General features: G+C 48.0%; 1 protein-coding gene across 1 annotated transcript in view; it reads left to right on the top strand.

The window, feature by feature from the left end:
• The window catches only part of SLC7A5 (solute carrier family 7 member 5), a 29,615-nt gene extending 5,754 nt beyond the window's left edge, over positions 1 to 23,861 (top strand). The window contains exons 2-10 of the mRNA XM_026719844.2: positions 4,890 to 5,015; positions 14,100 to 14,205; positions 14,513 to 14,557; positions 14,674 to 14,797; positions 15,203 to 15,306; positions 16,699 to 16,795; positions 17,553 to 17,702; positions 17,937 to 18,114; positions 19,597 to 23,861. Coding sequence (XP_026575629.2) covers positions 4,890 to 5,015; positions 14,100 to 14,205; positions 14,513 to 14,557; positions 14,674 to 14,797; positions 15,203 to 15,306; positions 16,699 to 16,795; positions 17,553 to 17,702; positions 17,937 to 18,114; positions 19,597 to 19,649 — 983 coding nt within the window. The 3' untranslated portion in view covers positions 19,650 to 23,861. The remainder of the gene's footprint in view (positions 1 to 4,889; positions 5,016 to 14,099; positions 14,206 to 14,512; positions 14,558 to 14,673; positions 14,798 to 15,202; positions 15,307 to 16,698; positions 16,796 to 17,552; positions 17,703 to 17,936; positions 18,115 to 19,596) is intronic.
• The last annotated feature ends 1,563 nt before the right edge of the window (positions 23,862 to 25,424 follow it).

Raw genomic sequence — 25,424 nt, 5'->3', positions numbered from 1 at the left:
GGTCAGCTAGTTGGTGAAGCAGCATCAGCGTAACATCACAGGAATTTGGAAACAGGCCTTTAGCATTGTGCATTTAATTTTTTTACCCGGTGCTTAATAAAGAGTCCTTTTGGTTATCTTTTTTAAAAAAATGCATTTATTTATGTTGGAATTGGACCTACTGGGGTCCGAGGCCTCATTGTTTGCTCTTCTGGTGCAAAACATGACAATTGGTGCGAGTAAAAGTGCAACCCCCTCCCCTCCATGGCCCTCGCTAACCCCCTTTTTTCCTGCTCAGTGCACCTGGCCAGGTATGGTTCACTGTTACTCAGGAGCCTATTCGGGTGATGGGAAAAGCAACTCGAGCCATCCGTGCCGGCTGGCTGAGAACATGTTGTTGGGTGCCTCAGGTGTCCTTTTTCCGCCCTCTTTGGGAGGCGATAAAGGATGGGCAGCTTCCGAAACCTTTTGGGGTGCTCAGCCCAGGAGGGGAATCTGTGGACCGCAGGGCAACAGCCTCTACCACCCTCCTCCATCCCGCAGGCGAGTGTGAATCACAAGTGAGTTGCCAAGAACAGCACAACGGGCAGATTTGCTGGAGAAAGTGAGACGCCCTGCCAAGAAGTCCAGGGACTGCAGTGATTGTAGAAGGAACCCGATGGAGAGAAATAAATGTTTGAATCTTCTGGCATTTCCCGTCGATTGGCTCACTCCCATCTTTCTTTGTTTTCACAACCGTACAATCTGCGGCGCAGTTATTTTTCCCTGACTGTGCAGGATCTCGACACACAGCTTCTGTGGCCATTTCTTCGCCGGGAGCAAAGCAAAAATACATCACATCCCAAAACTTGACGGGGTGTATGTGCCAGTCTGTCTTCAACGGTCTCACTGTTGACTAGAGGTGTCCTGATGCTTACAAGATCTTTAGACTTTCCAGACATAAATATGCCTGTATTGCACCTCCTACAATTTACAGCCAGGACAATTCAGTGGATGGATGGTTGTTTCACACACACACACCCCCAAAAAAACAGGAGCCGTTGTTGTTTCTTGCGACTTCGACTTCCGTGCCTCTTATTTCTCTGCTCCAAACCAGTGATTGGGTTTCTGCATTATGTGAACTGAGGATCCATTCAACCACAATGGGCCAACATCGTACAACATCCTCGATCCTAAATCACGGCCTGAAAGCCCAGGGGCTGGAGTTCACCCAACCTGTCCAATCAAATTATAAATGCGTGCTTTGTAAAGCAAGCCAGAATCGCAATAATGCATCTGGTTAAGATTACACCATCCACAAAATTTGATTAATGTTAACCTTGGGTTATTCTTTGCTTGTCGAACTCATCCCCTCTGGTTAATTTATGGTTCCAGCGTAGTGGAGGACCCAGAAAACAAGTTAATGCCGTGAGCAGGGAAATCTTGTCCCTTCTTATAACAGGGTTTACCTGCTCGCTTGTTCCATACATTGAACAAATCAGAGAGAATTGAAGGCCAGGAGAGATGGTTTCACAGGAACCATCGTAGGAACTTTAAAACACAACAACTGTACAAAAGATGGGTTGGACTCACCTTGGTGAAAGGGGAGAGATGAATTCAGAGCTGGAAATAATTCAGTTTCAGAAGTTCTTGCAGTGCAGATAATGAAAAGGTTTTGCACTTCCTTCAAATCTCTCTCTCTCTCTCTCTCTTCTCCTTGGCATCTGGTGTGTTTTAACCCAGTTTTAAAATCCTTCGTGTATTTCTAGACTGGCAAGTATTTTCTTCTATTTCTTTGAAGCAAAAACCCTGGGATTTGGGTTAGGCCTGAGGGATGATCTTGGACAAGGCTTGGATTTAAATAAGCTACTACCTGCAACAAGATGCTTGGCTGCTTGCCAGCCAAATGGCTGGTAGATCCTTGGTTGATTCTTCGCAAGCAGGACGGTTTGTGGCACTCAAGCCAAAAAAAACCACGGTTCGGTTTGGTTTCTTCCTCCTGTCCTGATCCTTTTTCTTTTTTAAAAAAACTCGTTCTGGAGTGACCGGCCTTCTTGGATTATAATGATTTAGAAATTGGGTCACGAGCCTATGGAGACAAAAGGCCTATTTATAGGGACGAAACAGACAAACTGGTTTTGGGAGCAGCTGAGAAGAGGACGCCAGTCTCCCTCCAGCTCTCTCCTTGCCAACTCTGATCTCAGTTGGGGTACATTCTTGACCCGTTTCTAGTCAACTGATGGCGGGATTCTTGTGTAAGCTGCTAACTTCAGCCCAAGTGAAGTCTTGGAAGAGAAGAAAGGGGTTCAACCTTGTCCAAGAGGTGGCTTTTCCCTCTTCTAAAGTTTGTCTGAAAACGTTGCATTCATAAGACTTCTCCTGGATGGATTGGTTGTTTGGAAAAAGAAGAACCATTGGAGGTTGGCAAGGAGGTTGTCTTCTTGTTCTTGGCTTGAGTTCAGAGACTTCAGGGGTGGGGGGGCTGAAGGGATGACTGCAGCTTTGTTGCTGACATTCATTTTAAAATCCCCCCCACCCCGGTCTACGTGGTCTAACCACGTGGTCTAAGCAACATATTTGTTCCCCCCTGATAGTGGTTATCTTTCACTTGCAGAATCTTGTGAGGCCAGTCTACAGATTGTAGACCTTCTTCCCCCACACGGTCAGAAGGTAAAATGGAAAGAATGGCCAGTTGTTGGGCTGGGAGGGGTGGTAAATAAAGAGAAGCCCCCTCTCCTTGCCAGTAGGACCCCTCACCCCAGCAGCGTGGCTGCTCCAACTTTCTTTGATTCTCTCAACAAGAATCCCTTCCTTGCGCCACCAAAGAGCTTCCGTTGCGGAGAGCATCACTGACAACTGGAATCTTATGGCCGTTGTTCCTACAGACGACAAAACTTATTCCATCCATTGAGTCCAAGAATATTTAGCTTTTCAGTGGTTGAGAACTACAAAAATCCCAACAGCCCCAGCCTGAACCCTGGAGAATGACCCACTTTGCATATGTTCTTTTATGGGTCTTGGAATCTGCACTTTGAGGGGGCGTTCATAGTCCCAGTTGTCCAGTTGCAATGCTCCCTTGAACCCTCTGGAGATAATGCACAGTGATCTCCATGTTTGCAGAGCCAAAGGGCTGAGATGGGCTTTAATCCCCTGGAAAGGTTCTAAGTCCCTTGGCTGAACATCCAGTGGAGAGTAAACCCAGTGGTGAAACCAAGAGCTTCTCGGGTGCAGTTGTCCTGGTTGGGGCTCTTGTGGACTCAAAGGATTAACTCTCCTCCTTGCACCTCTGAGCCTGTAAATATTTTAAAAAGAGCACGAGAGAGAAATGGCTGGACTCTTCCAGCTAAGCAAGTAGAGATATCGAGAGGGACCAGCAGTGGGGCCCCTCTGCTCTTTGCATAATCCCTGCCTGGGATTATATTTAGCGCTGTAGCAGCCCTGGGCCCTGTGACATTTCTAGTTTCCACCTTAGGAGAGGACCTTCTTGGCTTCTGCCACTTTTGGCTGGCGGCCCGAACTCTGCAAACACGGGGGTGGGGAGGGGGGAAACGGCCAAGGTGGCTGAGTGGATCAGGCTGGGGTGGGTGATGCAATCTCCGGCCTCTGTTGCTTGAGCCAGGAAGGGAAGGAGGCGGAAGTTGAGTCAACACATCTCTTTCCGAAGAAGAGGAAGCAGCCCTCTCGTTTTCTCCGTCCACCTTAAGAGATCCTTGCCAATTGCATCAGCAAAGCCTCTCCAAGGACGTAGGCGAAGCCAGAAGGGGATTTGCGGGTTCTTCCTTGTCTGGGCTTCGTCGTGGGTGCTTAGCGGGGGTGGGACACACAACAAGGTAGCTCGTGACTGTTTGGGAGCAGAGCGGGAGAGAAAGCCCAGTTTATTTGAAAAGCAAATCCATCAATCAGGGTGCTCTGATCCTTTGCCTCCAGCCTTACAAGGCCGCGTTAGAGACCCAGCCAAAGGCAGTACAGCACACGGAGGCACACAGAGCAAAACGTCTGTGGCAGCAGTGTGGAATTAAGCCTCCTCCTCCTCCAAGGTAGAAAGTTGGACACAGAAGGTGCTACCAGGCCGTAATTTCCTTCCATGTACATGATGTATCAATACGCAAAAGGATGCAATCTGCCCAGTTCTGTGGTGCTCCGAGCTGGGTGCCTGGTTTGCAGGCGTTTCATGACCTCACACCCCCAGGGCTGCTGTATGTAGGGTTTGTTCCCTGTTTGTCTACAGTGGCTTGCCCTACCTGGATTGTTGGGGTGCAGTTTCCACCTTGGTAGTTCTTCGATTATTGTTTTCTGCCTGAGGGTTTGTCTCGCATTAATCCCTGCTTATCTCACTGTTGGTTGCTGGAGAGGAGGCGTTTTTGTTTCCTGGTTAGCTTTTTTCATTGTCTCTTTTGAATGGTGTCTAAATACAGTTTTATCTGTTGGAGTCTGGTTTATCTGAAGGCGAAGCATTCAGGAATTCTCTGCGTGGTAGGATTGAGCTCCGTCTAGGAGGCTCCCAGTTTCTCAGGTGAAACTACGGTTGAGTCTGTCCACGTGTTACGCAGTTAAGAAGAGTTCACCGTGTCTTCTGCCTGTGGTCGTGGATATTCTCTGCCAGTCTTTTGCCTCTGTGTCCTACACAGTGGTTACTACAGTCCTTGCCCCGTGCGTTGTAGCTGACACCTGTTTTCTTCTGACTTAAAGACATTTCAAAAGGTTTGGGTTGGTTTGGGTACCACCGTGATCCCATGTAGGTCCTTCCTGTATTTAGGAATTACGATAAGCTGTTAATTACATGGAAAATAATCATATTAAGCGAGTGGGATTACTTTGTATGAACCTTTGGCCTTCAGCTCCTGAGCCATGCCGGGTTTTTTGGGGGGGTGGGGGTGGGGATGCCTGCAGATTTACTTACTTGTTCCTCTTTCTGGTGTGTTTCTCTCCAGTGTTGCTCACAGCGGTGAACTGCTACAGCGTGAAGGCGGCTACTCGTGTGCAGGATGCCTTTGCAGCTGCCAAGCTCCTGGCCCTGGCCTTGATCATCACCCTGGGCTTTGTGCAGCTGGGGAAGGGTACGTATCTCCTCTCCTGCTTTGCTAACGGGGGGAGGTGGGGGAGGGCAGAAGCTCTGGGAGCCAGATTCATTTCAGGTAGCTGCACAGCCCAGGGCTCCTCACATTCCCACCCAGGCCGAACCGAGAAAGAAGCGAAGGGTTTTGTGGGAAATCAAAAACATTGGGCCTTTCCGGAGCAGAATCCTGCAAGCAGCCCTCAACGTTCAACTGTTCACTGAGTGACCGTTGGAACTGAAAAAAAGTGACTTATTTTTCACCTGAGGGTGGAGGAATCCCCATGGCCAGCTGGTCAAAATTCAGAACGCTTGGCAACTGGCATGTACTTAGGACAGTTTTTGGTGTTCTGGGGTCACGTGATCCCCTTTGTGACCTTCTTACCAGCGAAGTCCATGGGGAAGCCAGATTCGCTCAACAGCTGCAGAGATTCACTTAATAATGGTGGCAATAAAGGTCATAAAATGGGACAGACTTAGCTGTCCCGTTTAACAACAGAAACGTTGGGCTCAGTTCTGATCATAAATGGACCTAAAAATCTACCTGTAGTTCTATTTTCTGTTTGTTTATTTGTCAGATTTTGAGACGGCCCAACTCGCTTGCGAGTGTTCTGACCCAAACCTCGTTCCAAGTAAACAAACACCAAATAGAGATAAAAGCAAAACCTTTTAATGCTTCTCTGCGAATTCTGTTAATTCACGGTTAAAAGGCTATGAAAACTAATTGTCTCTGATAAGAACGAGCCTTGCCAAGGTTGTGCAAGGCTGCCAAGAACAGTAAAGATTAAGTTGCCAAGAAATATTCCAAACAAAAAGTCTTGCAACAATAAACCAAGATAGTCTGAACTTCCACAAGGCTTCAAGTAGAAGAGCTTCTTTGCTTCCTGCAAAGAACTCCGGTCTCTCAGGCTGGCTTTTATCCCTTAAGGGAGGGGCCATCACCTTGCAGCCTTACTCCTGAGTCCCCTGTGCTGCTGCAGCTGCTCTTTCCTTCGAGCAGCCCTGCGCACACTGGGCACAGGCTCCTCAGGCTCCTCTTCATCACCGCTGCCAGCCTCCACAATCTCCGAAGGCAGCACTCCACTCCCTGATGGTCCTGGCCCCATTCCTACATCACACGCAGGCCCCTCATCTCAGTCCTTGCTCTCTGAGACCTCAGCCACCCACACCTGCTGCCAGCGAATCACAACATCGAGAGCAACCTGTGTAAAATTACACATATACCTACAAAAAAAACATCTTGGAAGCCAGTGTTGTAGGGCTACAAGTGACTCAGCAAAGAAGCCCAAGACCAACTTGTTCCTTGTGTCGAGAAGCAACAGCTGCTAATGCCGGAAGGAATAGCTAACATTCTTGGTTCATAGCCCGGTTATTTCCCCGATGGCTGTTGAGGTAATTCCCCGTTAGGAGAATGAGCGCATACAGGGAGACGTATTTGAGAGAAGTGTTTGAATAATACACACACAGCACACCGATACACTGTACAGTAAATGTAGGTTTTTACTTCCAAAAATGTTAAGTGAAGTCCAAAATAGGCAGTCCAAAGTCATTCACAGGTAAAATCAGTCAGTTTTCATCCAGGGATAATCCAAATATAAAATTCCAGTGTCAAGAACAGTTCAGGATCAAACTTACATTAAATTCATGAATATCAGTCCATTAGGAAAAAATGGAGCAACGGCAATACTTTCCAACAGAAGGAAACAGAGATACTCACTCAGACACACACTCTTCTGAGACTAAGACTAAGACAAACCAGGTTTCTGGCTCCATCTTGTGGCCGTTTGAGAAACCACACCTTATTGTAGTTTTTAGCATGCTCTTAAAGAGACAGCATTAAAATGTCTATCCTGGTTTATATATTTCTAACCCAAATACCTGTTAGGTGACTTATATTCCTAACAACGGCCGCTTCTAGAAACGGATTCAAATCAAGCGTTCTTCGGACAGCTTTGATTTCATGCTACTGCGGGGGTGGGGGTGGGGATTATTATTTTCTTTTCAATTGTCCCAGAGCCCTTCTCCAGTTTTGTGTCCCTCTTTATGCAAGGTTTTCCTTCCTGAAAATGCCAGGCTCAGATTAGATTCTTGGAGATTCTGTCTGGCCACTTCGGCGACGAAGGGACTCAAAAAAAGAATTCTTGGGATCGACTTTTTGCCACCTCCTAACTAGCACAGTCAATGGGAAGAAGGCAAATTCACTTAATGACCGTGTTGCTAACTGAACAACCCGCAGGGATTCACTTGGCAACAGTGGCTAGAAAGGTTGCAAAATAGAGCAAAACACACACTGCAGTTTCTTAATCTTCCTTTAGGGCAGGGGTGCCCATCCTTGGGAACTTTTAAGACTTGTGGACTTCAACTCCCAGAATTCCTCAGCCAGCAACGCGTTGCTGGCTGCGGAATTCTGGGAGTTGAAGTCCACAAGTCTTAAAAGTTCCCAAGGATGGGCACCCCTGCTTTGGGATATCTGTAACTCCCCTTTTATCCACGGCCCTTAACCAGATTCCCAATTCTGGTCAAAGATGAATTCGATTCTTAGTTTTACGGGAGAACGTTAAATACGTCAAATACCTCATTTTGCAATCCTGCTTGTTAATCCCTCCTCCCCCCCACCCCTCCTGCCTCCTGTCTCAGGTCGTATTCCTTTTTATTCCTCTCTTTATTTAGACAAGACTTCAATATTTCAAAGGAAATCTCCCATTTTTTCAAATAACCTTCCATTCGGTCGTGTATTTTTTTTTTTTTCCTGACCTGTGACACACATTCTCCTTGAGTTTCTGTCATTGTGCAATTGAGTAAGTCTTGACATTTTGGAGCAGTCTGGCCCCTTCTACATTCCTGTTTGGTTTCCTTATCACCAAACCTCTTGTTTTGGACAGAGTTTCCTTGTTTGAAGTCTAAAGTGTTTTGGGGACCTTTTTTTTTTTTTTTTTTTATAAATCCAGCCCAGGGTGTCATTTCAAAAACATTTCAGCCATTCTGGCTTTTTCCACTGCATTGAAAGCCCCGGTTCAAGATTAAATCCAGAGACACCTTTCCAACTCTTCTAGGGAAGCCCCTTAGATGGCGGTTCTTCCGTATGTCCGTTAAAGTCATCTCCTTTCCTCTCTACATACAAGCTACTTGTGGGTCACAAAAATTAGGAGGCGCGTGCTAGCACCTTTTCCAATTAATGCATTTTAATGTTTTTAGGCAAAATAGGCATAAACTTTCATCAGCTACAGTTCACTTCATCAGGGTTCATTGTAGCTCTGGACTGATGGATGGATGGATGGATGGATGGATGGATGGATGGATGGTTGTGGGTTGAGTAGATGGATGGATATGGGACTATGTAAAAAATAGGGCAGAGATCTCTCAGGCTGCAACAGAGACACCCAGGAGATCCAGAGAGAGGGGGAGGAATTAAGATTTCTAAAGGAAGTCCGGAGGCTTTATTCTTCATTCTTTCTTTATGTTTATTCTTTAAAGAATAAAGCTAACTTTGTTCATTGTGCTACTTCCCTCTTCACGGGGAAGACCTCGTGGCACAAAACTCTAGGGAACGCCTCGCCATTGGCATAAATGGCTCCTCAATTTTATTTTTTATTTTATTTTTTTACTTAGTGATGAGCAGATAAGGAGGATAGGAAACTCTGGGAAGAAATAAAGTTTCCTTTTGTGGGGCAGAATTAAGGTGGGAGTGAAACCCTTTACAGCAATCTAAGGCATGATTGTTTAACAAGAAAAGAATGCAGATCTCATTGTCCTTATAGAAGGTTTTCCTTCCTTCCTTCCTCCCTCCCTTCCTTTCTTCCCTTCCTTCTGTTTCTCCTCTTTCTACCTCTGGAAGACCCCACGTGCAGTTTCCTTTCTCATAATGCAGCTCAGCCCTGGAGAATTTAGGACAAAATCTCCTTGGATCAAGTTCAACCTTAGGGGTTAGTCCACCTAGAATTTTTGGAGTCACACAGCAGTGCTTTACAGCAGAGGTCTCCAAACTCGGCAACTTTAAGACTTGTGGACTTCGACTCCCAGAAACGGTTGCCCGGTTGGGAAATTCTGGGAGTTGAAGTCCACAAGTCTTAAAGTTGCCAGGTTTGGAGACTCCCACTTGATGGCTTCTTCTGGGATTCCTCCCCCCGTCCCCCATTGTCAGGCTAGTCTACAGCCCTGAGGGTTCCTTGAATCTTTCATCCAAATTCTGCAATTTGCATGAATTCCAGGGACCAGCGGTTGAAGTCCCCAGACCCTAGGGTTGCCAAGTTTGAAAAACACTGGTTAATGTAATCTCCAGGCTACAACATTAGGGTCCCAGCTCTTGGGGAACAGGGACAGTTATTCAAATGCTTCTTAGACTGCTGGGGGGGAGGGGGGTGTTTTAGGAAGGTGTGTGCATTTGTAAACCAGGTTGTAAGGCCAAAAGACAATATGCTAATGTGATTCAAAATGGAGCTTTGTGGTAAAGAACGAAGGCAGATATTTGCATCTGGAATTTGACTTGGACAAAGACACACCCAACATTTGTTCTCCCCCCAAAAAAAAGTCCAGCCCTGCTTTTAGTTTGCACATTGCTTCTCTGGCTCTTGCAAACCCCCGCCCCCAAGAGATGGGGTTTACATAAGCCACCGGCCGCACATTGCAGGGGGAAATCCTCCCTTTCTCTTCCTGAAAGAGATGGAAGGTCAAGCGGGGACATTGCAGAGTTGCTGAACTGCTTTTCCTTCCCTGAAAGGGAATTATTATTATTTTTCCCCCCGTCTGCCTGCACGCCAGAACTTACATTCCAGTAGACGGTTTGTCTTCCACTGGAGACGAATTCTCTGGGACCCGTGCAAATCCAATTTTAAAGGAGGGACGTTGCGCAAGTTAGCTCCTTTTCTCCTCCCCCGCCCCCCCCGCCACCCTTGGAGAAACCACAACGCAACAACACAAGTGGTTTAAATCCCTGGAGGTGGCTTCCAAAGAGACCTGGATCTCGGAAAGCTCATGTAGAATCTGTTGGCTAGAAAAACGCACCTGCATGAAACAGTCTGAGGTGGCCGGGCGAACCTTCGGTTCAACGTTACAGGTGAAGAATTTGCCTTAATTCGTTTTGCCCCTTGAGAATGGCGTCCAGGTCGCCTCCTTGACCCCAGGCTTAGGAAATGCCGAAGATGCATTTGGCGGCAGGATTCGGATTGTAAGGAGCCGGCTTGCTCTCCCGTCGCCCGGGTCAGTTCTCCTCGCAGCCACAGGGGAAGGCGGTCCCAGCCACGAAGGTAGTTGCCGGGGCCTGAGGCTCTCACCAGAACCTCGGAGTCTGAGCCGGCCGGCGCCTGCCTCGCAAATGGGGAAGAGACTTGGCATTTTGTCGGTGGAGATTCTCTGTCATCCAGCTCATGGTTAGGGTTAGGGGGTCACGGTTGTCCCCAAAGTGCTGTTTATTCCCCAAAAGGCCTTTCTTGGTTGTTGTTTTTTCTCCTCCTCCCTTGAAAAGGTTTCGCTTTTCATCTGAGAAGCTTCTTCAGTTCTATCTTCCACTCTCCTCCAGTCAGAACTGGAGAAGCTTCTTGGATGAGAAGCAAAACCTTTTCAAAGACAAAAAAAAAATCCAGTTGCCTTTTGGGAAGGAAAAAAATAAAACAAAAAAGCACCTTTGGGAGCTTGGCATCTTCGCCCCCCCCCCCCCCCCTCAAATGTTGGGACTTCCCCAGGGGTGTTTTTCATCACTGCCGCATAGAAAAAAACCAGGATCTTGAAAGCCTGTCCAGGTTTCTCTGGCTTGTTTTATGCCCGAAAAGACCATGGTGGGGTTGTTTTGAGTTTCCCTCTGCAAGTGTCCCCCTCCCCCTCCCCCTCCCTTCTTTCTCTGCCCTCCAAGGCCAGCTCTGCCTGTCTTCCCAGCTGAATCCCGTCCTGGCAACCCAGGACCAAGAGACAAGCCAGCCTGTCTCCTGCATTGATTCCACAAACCCAGCCGAGGCGGAGAAAACCCCCTGGCATGGCTTGCATTGGGCAGGGGCGAAGGGGGGGGGGGCTCATTCCAGCTGGAGGCCGCCTCTTGGAGCCAGGGCAGGGAAGAGGAGCCTCTCTCCCTTGCACTGGGCGGGGCAGCCCCACCTTAATCCGTGGGAATCCAGGCAGCCGCGGCCACAGCCTCCTGGGGGCTTTCCCAACCTTGTGCAAATCCCGTCAGCTTTCCGGCTGGGAGAAGAATTTTGTGGCCAGCCCGGCAGAGACGAGGCCGTGGGGCCACCTCCGATTGTAGTTGTGGTCCTGACCTTGGCAACGGGGATAATAAGGCCCCCGTGGGTGTCTTGCCTACCACACCTTTTCGGTAGGGAAGTGCGTGGGGAAAATTAGTTTATTGCTCCATAAACAGAGGACGGCCAGGTCTTGCGTTTCCTGCCGTTACACGAATCGGGCGTGTTGTGCCATCTGGAAGCCGGTGGGTTGGATGCCTGAGAACAAGGCAAGAGGTGCAGCTCGGGCAGCATCTGCTGATGGGACCAGGAAAGGATCTTCTCGACTCCTGGAGGGGTGGTGGTGGTGGTGGTGGACCAGCCTGGAAGGTCTCTGTTATTGTGGGCTCCGTCTCCCAGGAGCCTCCCCTCGTGGAGTTGTCATCCCCAACGTCGTAAGGGGGCCTAGGTTGCTTCTCCTGCACGGGCAGGATCGTATGTGCCAGTCTGCACCCAGGGATCTGCTCTGATTCGTTCGTTGCTTACCTGGCCCAAATGCCATCTTGCCCTGGCTCACCAGGGCAGTGTCTGGAGGGAAGGTTGGCCCCACCTTATTTGGGGTGGGGGCTCTTCCCAGGTGGGGAAGAGCTAATCTTGATCAGGTGTCCCACGGACGATCGGCCCGTTTCTCAAATCTGTAACCTCAATCCACGCACGCTGCATCTCTGGGTGAAAACTGACCGTACGAGGACTGCTTAGCACCCAGCGTGAGGTTATTTCTTCCAGGTCCCCCAAACGACACCGTGCACTTTCTTTATGGTTGTTCGTCTACAGACAGACGCTTGCCAGGCTACCAGCTGCATAACTGCAGCCTGTAAACTACCAGGGAGGGGCCGTCTTCAGCCTTCTCCTGCCTACCAGACTTGGCAAGCTCTGCTGCCTCTTTGCCCTCTGGGAGGCAGCCCCTCCCTCCTGGGAATCCAGATTACATTCCACCCCAATTTCAGACCGAGCCTTTGAACTCTCCCTGGTTGTCTTTCATCTTGCAGGTTCCCTCAGCCGCTCCTGCGGCTCTCCATGCCGCCGGCTACAATCATCTCCCTTAACAGCCTCTTTCTGCCGACTTGTCCAGATGCGATCTAAAAATGCGTCTCCCGGGCATGAAATGGGACAGCGGCTCTATTTTTGTTCTCCCCTCCCTAAACACCGCCATATTCTCATTGAAAGGGCACGTTGCCACTGGATGCGGTTTTGGCCACTTAAGGGTTGCTGGCAGGATGGAGCCTATCAAATCTGCTTTGGTTAATTTTAGAGAAGAGCAGAGTCAAAGAGGTAGTTGAGCCTGACACCACGGCAGGACTATCGTGGTCTGTTTGGGCACCAGTTGTGGAGTCCCCAGAGAGCTTCTGGGTATCTGCTTGAGTCTATATTAGCGGAAGGCTGGGGAGATCAAGCAGACATATAAATAGAGGCGGCCATTTTGGGCAACAGCAGGTGGCCAGAGATATTGTTCACTAAGATGGTGTCTTTAGCAACTTCTAGCACCATCTCCTGGGCTCATCAACTATGATGGGATCAGAATAGCAGCAAGGAGGACAGGTGTCTGACCCCTTCTGACCAGGGTTGGGAGATGTTGTGGATGACTTCATGGCGCCTTGGATTGGGTTTATCATCTGGAGATTATAGCTAATTTGGTGGAGATGGCTCTGTGCTGCAGATCTCGGCGACTAACTGGGCACATTCCTCCCTCTTAACCATAGTTTGTGGGCCATGCTAAACCACAAGGACCTGGGTTGACACACGTGCTGAGCCAAAGTCCACCAAACCAAACCACGTGGTTGCTTTGCCCAGTGGGTGGACCTGTCAAGTTCCCACCATCACTTGATCTTGGAGGCAGGAGCTTCTGTGTGGGTGACATGACATCTTCCCACAACTCTCCTTGGCTCCTCCTGAAAGGTGGACAGAAGGAAGGGATGGGGCCCAGGGTGGCTTTCCAGTCTTGGATGAGGGACCTCTTTGAAGGGGACACATTGGATGGTTCTGTAGTTGTCCTTTTTTTCTTAAGTCCTTGATCTGACTGACCAGCCTGAGTCCGGTGGTGAATAGGGAGAAAGCTCCTTTGATGGGGTGGACACCTCCATTTTTTCATCTTTCTGCCCTTCCATGAATTAATGGAACGGAGAGTTCAGAAGAGGATGAAGAGTTGAGCTCTCACTGTTGATGCAGCAGGAGGCATAGGATGGACTCACTGGAGAGGCAGGCAGTTGAGGGGTGGCCTGGCCAAAGCCCCCTCCCTACCTGGTGGCTCCTTCCAAGGAGGATAACCCCTCCCCCCTCCTCTGCTAGGACAAGCGCGTGGCCTTCAGATCAAAAGACACACAATCCTGCTTCTGCCAAAGGTTCCTTGCAAGTAAAATAAACACCACAAGCGTCTTGAAAGAACCTTAAAACACAACAACGGGCCATTGTAAGCCCAGCTTCCTTTCTCCGTCTTTTCCTGGGCTGCTTCCGCTGTTTTTGATGTCAGATCCCGAGTGAGGGGCTGCTCCCAGCGCACAGGGTACGCAGGGGCTCCAAGGGAAACATCTCTCAGGTTTGCTTCGAGCCCCGTAGGGCGTGACGTTCACAAATCGTTTTCCTGCCTTTTTCAGCAAGCAACCAGTAAGCAATTAGAGGCCCACCATTTGTGCACGGTGTCCTTTCAAATGGTGTCTTGGGCCATACGCAATTCCAAAGGTCCAGTGGCCTGTTTTAAACCTTCCTCTTTGCTGCGCATGTGGAAAATGCAGTTCTGGGGCTCATGAACGTCGAGAGAGATTTTTCCCAATTCCAGTTATGGCAGTTGTAACCCGTTTCGGTTCTCGTGGTCTCCCAGCTCCTTTGCAGCAGGGGAAAGCCGCCACCCACCGCTTACCCTGGCTCACCTTCCTTCACTCCCACAGGTGATGTCGTCAACCTCAGCCCCGAATATTCCTTTGATGGCACCAAAACAGACGTGGGCAACATCGTCCTGGCCTTGTACAGTGGCCTCTTTGCCTACGGAGGATGGTGAGTCGTGAGGGGACGGCGAGAGTAGTGAGCCAGGGGGAAGCTGTCCTTGGGTTTGCACCTCTGTGTTCCAAAACAGGGAGAGCCTGCTCCTCCCGTCAGGAACAAGGAGTCCCAGGGCAAGGAGAGCGAGGGATCTTCAGATCTCCTGATCTGGGGAGCTTTGTTGTTTTGGTGCGTGAGAGAAAGAGCTGTGCTAAGTTGCCACGTTGTTCCCACTCTACAAAGTCAAGATGATTATTTTCCCCCCCATCACAACGCTGCGTTGTAAACTCAAGAACCTTTCCCCCTTCTTTTCAAACTGCAGGAATTACTTGAATTTTGTCACAGAAGAGATGATTAACCCTTATAGGTGAGACTCTCCAAAACCTGTGGGGGAGAAGACGGCCTGCGTAGACTCGCGGGCTATTATTCCGGCCGGAAGCCACAAGACTTCGCTCTTAGCTCTGTTCTCCCGTCTCCTTCCAGAAACCTCCCTCTGGCCATCATCATTTCCCTGCCCATCGTCACCTTGGTCTACGTGCTGACCAACCTGGCTTACTTCACCACCTTGTCAGTCAACGAGATGCTGGTGTCGGAAGCCGTTGCCGTGGTAAAGTGCAGCAGTTCAGGAAGGGCTGCTCAAGACCAAGGGAGCTTCTCCGGCTTGGTCGTTTTCCTCCGTGGCCTGTTTCAACGCAGCCCACTTCTCCCCACTTCTTCCTTTTATTGATGTGGTGCTCCCTTTTTTTGGGGGGCTAGGGGGTACACTGCCCACCCTCCCCGAGAATCCAATGAAACGTTTATTTGTAATTCTCCCTCTCCCCGAGTGGGAAAACCAAGGGGACCCTGCTGCAAGGGCAGAATTCGAACAGGCATCTTTAGGGTTCCCTGTTTTCCCTGCCGGGTTGCAAACCAAGTTTAGCGCCCTTTGCATCCCTCCTGCCTTCTCCGTAGGCTTCCAGGAGCTTTCGAGGTGGAATGTTTGACCCTCTTCTTCCTCCCTGTTTGCCGATAGGATTTTGGGAATTACCACCTGGGTGTCATGTCTTGGATTATCCCCGTGTTTGTGGGTTTGTCTTGCTTTGGCTCCGTCAACGGCTCCCTTTTCACTTCGTCCCGGTAAGTTTCTGCTATATAAGGCGAATAAAACCCTCTCCCTAAAAATGGAAGCTGATCTTAATACACATTTTGCCCTGCAGGATAAAATTTTGGAAAACTTGCAATTGTTAAGATAAGAGAGAGAGAGATACAGATAGCTAGCCAGCTAGACAGACAGACAGACAGACAGACAGCTAGCTAGAGATAGATGATAGATAGATAGATAGATAGATAGATAGATAGATAGATAGATAGATAGATAGATGATAGATAGATAGATAGATAGATAGATAGATAGATAGATAGATAGATAGATAGATAGATAGATAGAGGTAGATGCTATAGATAGGTATAGATTGACAAGCAAAATATAGGAGTTGGACTGCAATATATACTTATATTTTATAAATGAACTTATTTTGCGGGCCCCGGTCTGCTGCTGTTTAAAAGAAGCATGAAGCTCCAGGCCTTTGACCAGCGGTTGTAAGATTTCCCCCACAACACACATACTTTATTCTATCGAGCCTGGGTTTTTTGCTGCCTTTGATCTTCCTTCCTTACAATGGGTCTTATTGTAATGGCCTTATTTTGACGTTTGAGTTGTCAGGGAGCCCAGCAGTGTGCAAGTGCGATAAGTAAATAAACAATAACCTTTAATCAGTGGCTCCTTCTGTGTGCAAAACTGGTCTAACTAGCTCAGCTGCTCAGTCCAAGAGGATTTCCTCCTGCTCAGGAGAAGAAGAGGCAGCAGCCCCCTTCCCAGGGGTGGGATTCTACCAGTTCACCTCTATTCGCTAGAACCGGTTGTTAACATTCTAAGCAGTTTGGAGACCCGGTTGTTAGAAGAAATTACAGGGCTAATCCTGTCAGGAAGGCAGGAAGGAAACATTCTGGTGTTGCTTACAGAAACTGCCTCTCCATTAACCCTTATTACATTCTTGGCAGGACTAGACTTCCTGTCTCTGGAACTTCTCTGGAGTTTTTTTTCCCTCCTTTGCTGGTACTTTGCTTGTGTGGAGTGATCATACAAAGTTACAATGGCACTCAAAAAAGTGACTTATGACCCTTTTTCACACTTACGACTGTTTCAGCATCCCCACAGTCATGAGAGGCCAGGAGAGGAGATGCGTGCCTCAATGTGAGTGATATTGAATTGGCCACACCCACCCAGTCACATGACCACCAAGCCATGCCACCAACTAAGACACGCCCACAGAACCGGTTGTTAAAATTTTTGAATCTCACCCCTGCCCCTCCCCCATTGCCAGTCTTCCTAAACTGACCACTTGAAATAGGATTGGCCTGGCCCTCAAGCCTTGTAAACAGCCCAAGGCAACTCCCGAGACCCCAGACAGCCTGAAATCCATCTGCGGAAAGAATATAAACTAACATTTTTAATTTAATCTCTTTTAGGCTTTTTTTTGTAGGTGCTCGGGAAGGGCACCTGCCTTCTGTCCTGTCCATGATCCACCCCCGGTTGCTCACTCCTGTGCCCTCCCTCGTCTTCACGGTAAGGAGGCTCGCAGGAGTGCTGAGGTTCCTTCTGGGAGGGTCTGTGTGTGTGTGTGTGTGTGTGTGTGTTGTGTTTGTGTGGGGGGAAATCCCATCTCAGTGCTTTTGAAGCTAGTTGTCTGACAGAATAGAATAAGGGTCCTTCAAACTTGACAGCTTTAAGACTTGTGGACTTCAACGCCCAGAATTCCTGAGCTAACATGACTGGAAGAGGAATTCTGGGCGTTGAAGCCCACAAGCTGTCAAGTTTGAAGGACGCTTGGAATAGAACATTGCTTTCTAACTCCAGTAAGCATCTAGTCCTGAACAATAACTCCACACCTGCCCAGTTGTGAGAGTTTTGGAAGCCTGCAAGTTTGGGGATGCCCCTTGAGGGTGAGAAGGTTGCTCCGGAACTTCTATGTCCCCGTCCTTCCCCTGAAGCACCCAAACAAACAGTGGATCATCCCCTTTTGAATGCAGCCACCTCAGGTTCTCCTTGGTGGATCCCGGTTCTCTGGACTTCCTGCCCCTCTGTGGAGCTCTCGTTGGCTGCCTTTCTGCTTCCGTACCCCACTCTGAGCTCCGAATGGCAGACCTCACTCCAATGGGCAATATCCACCGTTTGCAACCGCTCTATCCCCACGTTTGCAGAATCTCCGGACTTTGGATGAAGCGAGCGTTGGCTGAGGTGGCCCTTCCCTGAAGCGGCCGTCTCCCAGCTCGTGCACGGCACTGATTTCTCTCCTCGGCCCCTTCTCTCCGTCCGTCTCTAGTGCCTCATGACTTTGCTCTACGCCTTCTCCAACGACATCTTTTCGGTGATCAACTTCTTCAGCTTCTTCAACTGGCTCTGCGTGGCCCTGGCCATCATCGGCATGATGTGGCTCCGGTACAAGAAACCAGAGCTAGAGAGGCCCATCAAGGTAAGCTTGTCTGACATTAACCAGGAAGGTTCTGGGACCGGTTTTGCAAGGGATCCCCTTAAAGGACCGTTTGGGTCCTCTAGGTTTTCAGTCCTGAAGCTAGTCCAGACCTGAGGATCCTTGGGATTGTTTGGATGTAGGCGCAGACCTGGTGGGTCTTTGGACCAAAGCGCTCTTGAGTTGTTCCCTTCGTGCTTCTATCACCCTTGGCCTTCCTTGGGTTCTCCCATGCAGGTCAATGTGCTGTTGCCCATTTTCTTCATCCTTGCGTGCAATTTCCTCATCGCCGTCTCCTTCTGGATGACCCCGAAAGAGTGTGCCATTGGCTTCGCCATCATCTTCAGTGGAGTCCCCGTGTACCTGATTGGTGTCTGGTGGAAAAACAAACCGAAGTGGCTCCTGCAGAGCATCTGTGAGTACTCGGGTCAATTCCCAGGAGCTGCGTTGGATGGCATGGGTGGTGAGAGAGACAGTCACCCACAGATCCTTCTCCTCAGAGATGGGGTAGCCCTTCCACCGGGTTTGAACCTTTCTTTCGGTGCCACCAGAACATGAGAAGTGGCGGGAAGAGGCTACCTGGATCTTCAGCAATCACACCTTGTACATGCCTGGAGGAAAGGCAGGACTGGACAGGATTGGGAGGGGCACCAGCCACTTCCCCTAGCCAAGCCGCGTGGGTGTCCACGCCCTGGTGTCTCTTGAAAGGAGCAGCCAGACGTGCTTGGGCTTGGCAGCAGCCGATGCCAAACTCAGCCTCCAGGTGTTAAGGCCGTCTTGATGGTAACTGTGGGAACTGAAGCTGGGACAGGTGGAAGCTGGACTTTGGCGCGTCCAGCATGTCTTCTGTGCTGAAGCCAACCTCCGATTCCATTTGGCCAGTAGAGGAGAGAATCTGCGTAACTCGGGGTTGACAGGAGGGGTCCTTGGGGCTCTCTGAGGTTGGTGGTTTTCTTGCAGATGTTTCATTACCAAATTCAGTAAGATCTTCACTGTTGATGATGCTACCTAAATGATTAATGAAACATTTGCAAGAAAACCACCAAGCTCAGAGAGCACCAAGGACCCCACAAACCCCATTTTTACCATTTTACACATTTGTGGATCCAGTAATTCAGAGGAATCCCTGTTTTTATCTTTTGGGGGAAGAGAACCCCTAAAATTATCCAAGTGACTTTCTTAACTATGGATGCTTCTGCCATCCGTTGGTTTCTTCTCATTCAAGCAATTAACCGCCTTTCTATTAAAAGCCCCTTTTCTTGTCCTGCAAAGTCCATTCTGGACGGAGAATAGGCTGGCGGAAGAAATTATTCCCAGGGACGTGGGTGGAAATTTTGCCAGGATTTTAACTGGAATCATCTGATCCTGGTACCTCATGCAATTTCCCAAACCCTTTTTCTTTTCGGTCCACCCACAAGGCACCAGTCAGTGTGGCCAAAACTAATTTTCTAGGAATTCACAATGAATCCCCACCACACCCCAGGATTCCTGGGTGCAGAAGCCGTCCTCATGTTTTTCTTTGGCTCATGACAAAAGGAAATGGTTAAATCCAAACAGGGACACCACCATTTGTTTAGAAGGACTTTTAAATTTGAGCTTAAAGGGACTCCAGAAGATGGTAGAGGACAGGGAGGCCTGGAGGAATGTTGTCCGTGGGGTTGCAATGGGTCGGACACGACTTCGCGACTAGCAGCACCCACTACTTTTAAATGGAATTATACAAACTGCCACGACTCCATCCTCTTTGGTGGGAAGGACAAGCGATAGAGATGGTGCAATTCTTCTAGTGGTGTGAGCACCTCTCTTTGTGTCCTGGATGACCAATTTAGGTGTGGCAGTGACCTCAAAAGCTCGTTCTGGTCGTGTAATGGTCCTCCTTTTTTCCCCTCACCAACAGACTCCACCACAGTCCTCTTCCAGAAGCTGATGGAAGTGGTTCCTCAAGAGTAAAGGAGTGAAGGAGGGTGTGTGAAACCATCGATCTTTAGTTCAAGCCAACGCACAACATTGTTTTTGAAACACAAGTATGTCTGATTCCTCCCTGGAAAAATGGAAACGGCAGAGACAGCCTGGAGATCTCTCGGCCCACCTCTGGTCCTCTTGAGGTCTTCCCTGACCAGGCCCTTGAGAAGATGCTGGCAGAGAAGAACCATCCCAGGTGCAAATTTTAAAATTGGGAAGAGGAGGTCGCTTAGAAGAGGCCTCCACCCAAAATGGGGAAGCCCACAAGGATGTTTTGTTTACATGCTCAACTATGGACTTTATTTAGTTTTTCCACCAGCTGGCAGAAAAAAAAAGAGGGGGAAAAATGCAGACAATAGATGAGATCCAGCAACGTAGGGTGTTCCTCAAAAGACGTCTGCCGACACTGAACACTCCTTGCCAACAAAGGGGGCTCTGCAGAAGAAGACAACCCCACAAACTGACGTCAGGCTGAGCGGCCCCCACCTCAGCACTTCTCATTCTCAGTGGACTAAGTGGTTCTGACATGAGCAATTTTTTAAATTGTTTAATTTTTTTAGTGACATTATTTTTAAAGCTTTCTCCTCCTTGAGACCCCCACGTGACCATGTTGTGTCTGTTTCCCATAAGGGGTTTTGTACAGTTTTAATTGGCATCCTGACAAATTCCCCCATCCGGGTCAGGCTGAAATTTCTAGACACTCCTCAAACTAGGATGGATCCTTGCAACCGTCTCCAGAGCAGTACCTCTCAATTTGGGCCAGTTTAAGCCGTGTGGACTTCCAGAACTCCCAGAATTCCTGGCTGGGAAATTCTTGGGAATTGGAAGTCCATACAGTTTAAATCAGGGGTCGCCACCCTGGGCAACTTTAAGACTTGTGGAATTCTGGGAGTTGAAGTCCACAAGTCTTCAAGTTGCCAAGGTTGGAGACCCTTGGTTTACAGTGCTCCACGTTGAGAAAAAAGCCACTGAATTTGCCAGTTGAGGGAATGTGATGCGTGACGTTGGGAAGTTTTCTTACTTGGCGTCCTTGTTTGAAACGCATTTCCTACTAGCATTCAGTTGGTTCTACTAAACGTATTACATTTTTGTTTCCTCGCTGCCCAGAATGTCATTCCTTACAGCACCATAAATGTATTCTTAAGAACGGGCTGGAGCCGGCTATCAGTGCGGTGGATGACATGGGAAGCATAAGGCAGAGGAGAGCATCGAGTGGGAACAAGCAGAACATCCATGTTCTGTGCACATCTGTGTGTCTGTTTTTTTTATGCACGCGTGTCTGCTTCCGTGGCACTTTTCTTGGTCCACAGCTTTTCTCAAGCACACAACTAGACTTTGGCCAAGCAAGCAACAGGGTAGACCTTTGAGCTATAGAGTGGAGAATTGAAATCGGCACTTGTGTGGTTTATTGTCTGTTATGGCTCTCTCATGGGACCGCATTGCTTAGAATTGGGTGGGATGCTTCGACTCACGGGATACGTTTTTCTTTCTCTTCCATTCTCGGGGAATGTCTGGTCTGTAAAGTTTGGTTCCTCTAGAGCGGGAGGTGTCCAACCCAGGCAACTGTAAGACTTGTGGACTTCAACTCCTAGAATGTCTGGATCTCAGATGCATGGAGTTCAGCTCCCAGAATTCCCCAGCCAGACACTGAAGTTGAAGAGTTGAAGTCCACACATCTGGGAGTCTGGACATTCTGGGAGTTGACGTCCACAAGTTTAAAAATTTGCCAAGGTTGGACGCTCCTGATTTAAACTTGAGCTGCAAAAACTTTCAGCCAGCAGGAGCGCAGAAATCCAGACGGGACAGCACCTCCGTTAAATAAAACATATAAATCCAAACTTTATATGGTCAAGCAGGATGCAAGAAGTGGTTTTCCTTTGTTCTTGCTTGCAAGATGCTAACCTGCACACGTCTTCATTGTTTGCTTCACGGAGTTGTGAACATTGTGGTTATTGAAACAAGGAAACAGGCGAAATAATTTGGCGGGAGGAGAATAGTCGAGGGCAGTCCATCTGTCAGTTGTGATGCCAACAAATGCAGGTTCTAAAAACCCAGGCGCCACAATGTCGAACCTCGTAGAGGGGGCATTTTTAACTCTTTCTGCCATGTTTTCTCGAGTCCTCCGTGCAGCTGCTCTGAATCCTCTTCCCATCTGTTGTCTGTTGCAAAATGGTTTTTGTGCCTTTATTTCCCAATATTAAGGAAATGGGCTGCTGTTAACATTTACAATTTCTAAATAACATGGCGGTTCAGAAATGCAGAAAGTCATCATAGCAATCATGTTTTATAAAGAGGGACGAGGCCATCGTTCTTCAGCACATCTGGTGAGGTTTGGCCCCTTTACTGCTAAGTGCTCTTTTGTCTGTGGACAGGGTGGCACCCAGATCTCAGGTCCTCCAGATGGGTTGCATTACAGCGCCCTTTGTCCCCCGCCTACCCAATTCACACTTTTTACAAGGAGCCGTGTAGCAGTTTCCCATCCAACTAGTGCACCTGCTGTGGGCACCGCCTGGCTTTGACCATTGTTTCACTCACCAATTTAGTATGCTAGGCGTTTTATTTCTAAAGGAGGGCAGAAATGTGGAGTACAATCCCCGGGTGAGAACTGCAAAAAAAAAAAGATTGCAGTTCAGAGCTTTCCAATTCACCCTCTTCCCCCAGGGACAGGCCATTCTGCTTCGCCCCCCCTCATTTCCGCTGCTTTACCACTCAAAAATATTCGGCATTCTCTAGGTATTTATTAAGCGCACTCAAGTTTTGCAGAGCTTTGTAGAATTGCTTATGTGTGTGTGTGTGTCCCCACCCTATTCCTTTTGTTCTTAGTTGTGCCTTATTGTTTTTGGACTTCTGCAAAGAGGCTTACTGCCCGTTTTGGCTTCAGTTGCACTTACCGTTACCGGTGGAGCCAAAAAGTCAAATCTCGCAGGCTGCAACTTTGTAAAAGAAACCAGCCTGTCAACCTAGGAACGGCTTTGCTTTGTTGTGCGTTGCCCAGGTGTCTTTCACCATGTCTTTTCTTTGAGCCACGTAGTCCAGTTCTGCACCTCTTTTTACCAGCTTTGTGCATCTGCCTGGTTGACTTTCTAGTTGGTTGATGTCAAGCGTGCCTCAAGAAAAGGCTAAAGGGTGCAATTGTGCATGAGCATTGAGCCAAAAATCCATCTCTAGCCTTCTGTAACCACAAGGCCCCAATGACCGAGGAGAGCTCTCCAGCTGGTTCCCAAACAAAGGTGATGTCTCTTCAACTAAGAGCAGCGGGGTGTCCTAGCTTGGCAGCTATCACACCTGTGAGCAGTGGCTGGCTGAGGAATTCTGGGAGTTGAGGTCCACAAGTCTTAAAGGTGCCAAGCTTGGACACCCCTGAACTAGAGTGGAATGACCATCCAGGCACATGTTACGATCCTTCTGGACCTCTTACTGTTTGTCTTATGGATGGATGAGGCTCATTTCAGGAGTGGAATATTTGAGGAGGGGGGTCTTCTGTGCCCACGTGGAGAAGGCAGAAAGACTACAAGCCTTGTAGCCCTATTTAAGGTCAAAGGTTTACGTGCTCGAGCAAATGAGCACTCCTGCTCCCCAAAATGGTGCTTTTCAGAAGAATGCAAAACCCCAGGATCCGAGGCATTCCAGGCCCGGGTTTTCTCAGCAATTTGCTTGAAAAGTTCACGTGGATTTCCTTTGTCTTAGGTTGCATCTCTGTCCTTAATCGGTCTTCTTTTAAATCCCTTGGAAGCAGATTAATCGCACAACATTTGCACAGGCAACAGGGTTGTTATCTTTATAACTACTGAGTGATATCTGACTCCTGAGAAATCTATATTTTCTTTTAATATAGTTTTTTTTAATAAAATAAAAAGAAATAATGAAGTCTTTAAGCTAAGGAAAAAGAAACATAATTTTGAAAACTTTTTGTTACATTTGGAAAATAAATATTTTTACTAATTTAATTATTGTGCTCTATTTTAAACAAGTATTGGTATAGAAAGTGCAGCTCTACTATCTGATATTTTGCATTTGTTCATATAGAGTTGATTCAAGATTTGTGCTGCTTTTTTTCATGAGTTCTGTAGCAAAAAGAGTCGATTCTGCCTTGTAAAAAGATGTGTCATACAGTCCAGTCTGTCCTTTTTTTTACTGTGTTTTTCTCCCCTTCTGGTTTTGTTACTGTTCATTATAAACCATAGCTATTCCATTTTAAAATGTTCTGGTTTTTATTTGAACAAAGTTTTCTGAATTTCTAGCTTGCTGCTCTGAGTTGAGTATTTTTTGGTTCGCTTGTTTAACGTGGATCTCGGCAGGGTCTTCCCCCAAGGAACATCCATTTCTGATCCTTCACCAATCCGAAAAGAAAATCAAGATTATTTAGGCAGGTCCAAATGGGTGTGCAGGGAATATTGCCCCAAGTTGAGAAAAGACTGCATGCTGTGAGGATTCTGGGGGATTCTGGGACTTGAAGTCCACAGGTCTTTAGAGTTACCAAGGTTGAACACCCCTGGAATAAACCCTATTTGGCCATGAGTGCATCGTGCCACAGCGCAGGTTTGCAAACCAAAATCTCCCACTTTGTACAAATTTTGAACTTGCAAAATAGTTGAAGGATGCATTCATCAACTCTGCACAAAGCCAGGAAGACAACACTTCGTTGTTACAAAGTGGTTTCAGCATGTGTGAATGCAGTTATTAGATCTTTGCTTACACTGGTAATAGAAAAACAGAAGGTAATTTTCCTTTTCCCGGGCAGTGTTGGAAAAGGATTTTCACCTGCAAATAAGAGAAAGGCAGATGTACAGATTCCAAAGCAGGAAGCGCTTGGTGTGCTTCAGAAATTGTGCACTGAGTTCTAGCAAGCTCAGCTTGTTTTTACGCCCCTGGAAATCCAAAAGGCTTTTTCCAAACCGTAATCCAAACATCAGAGCGGCTGGTGGGAAGAATCTGCTGATACAACTACTGGCAGTTTTCTTTACGAGAACTGTAATCGGGGGCACATCTGACTTCCAAATACCCAGCTTCCAAAATGGATGGCTGCGAAGACCTTGTTCTAATGCCTCGGTCTTTTTCAACCGTCTCCAGCACGAAGGGGCCCAAGGAGAAAACGGGAAGGGGGTGCTACATTGCCACAGCTCTACAAAAATCCCTGCAGATGGCATTTTGTGGGCAAGCTCCCTCTAATTGTAATAGAGCCAGTCCTTGATGCTTTGTTTTCCGCTAAAATAATAATCCTGCCTCCATCCATTACAGGAGAGAGGAAGGAAAAGAGAAGATTAGGATCCTTCAGATGAGCTTTCTAAATCGAATGAACTTTGTTGCGGGTATACCTAGCAATTTGCAAAATCCAGGATTTAATCTCCTTTCTGAGGCACCACCTGCCTGAGACAAATTGCTATCCTTTTCTTTTTCTTCCAAAGAGCAGCCAGTTTCCCAGGTAAGTTGCAGTCGGAAGATGCCATAACAGAAGAGAAGAAGATACTCTTAATGTTCTTATTGAGCTGGACTCGAGGATAAACTAACATTCCTTCCTCTGATTCTTCACTCAACCCTTGTCTCTTTCAACGACACAAATCAATCGACAACATGCCTTAGTGCTGAGTTGCAAGATAACAAGCCTACTAAATCTGCATCCAAGTTGGAAATGGAATTGGCTGGAGATCCAAATTCACTCCTTTGTATTCAGTTTATGCCTGCGTGGATGCATGAAACCACCAAAGAAACTCAGAATTGAAAGGGATGTTTCAATTTCATAAAAAACAGCAAACTCTTGCAAGC

Source organism: Pseudonaja textilis, chromosome 11 (genome assembly GCF_049901715.1).
Source record: "Pseudonaja textilis isolate UNSWEBS1 chromosome 11, rPseTex1.2, whole genome shotgun sequence".
NCBI lineage: Eukaryota > Metazoa > Chordata > Lepidosauria > Squamata > Elapidae > Pseudonaja > Pseudonaja textilis.
The sequence above is the reverse complement of the archived record's forward strand: the minus strand, read 5'-3'. Positions and strand labels throughout refer to the sequence as shown.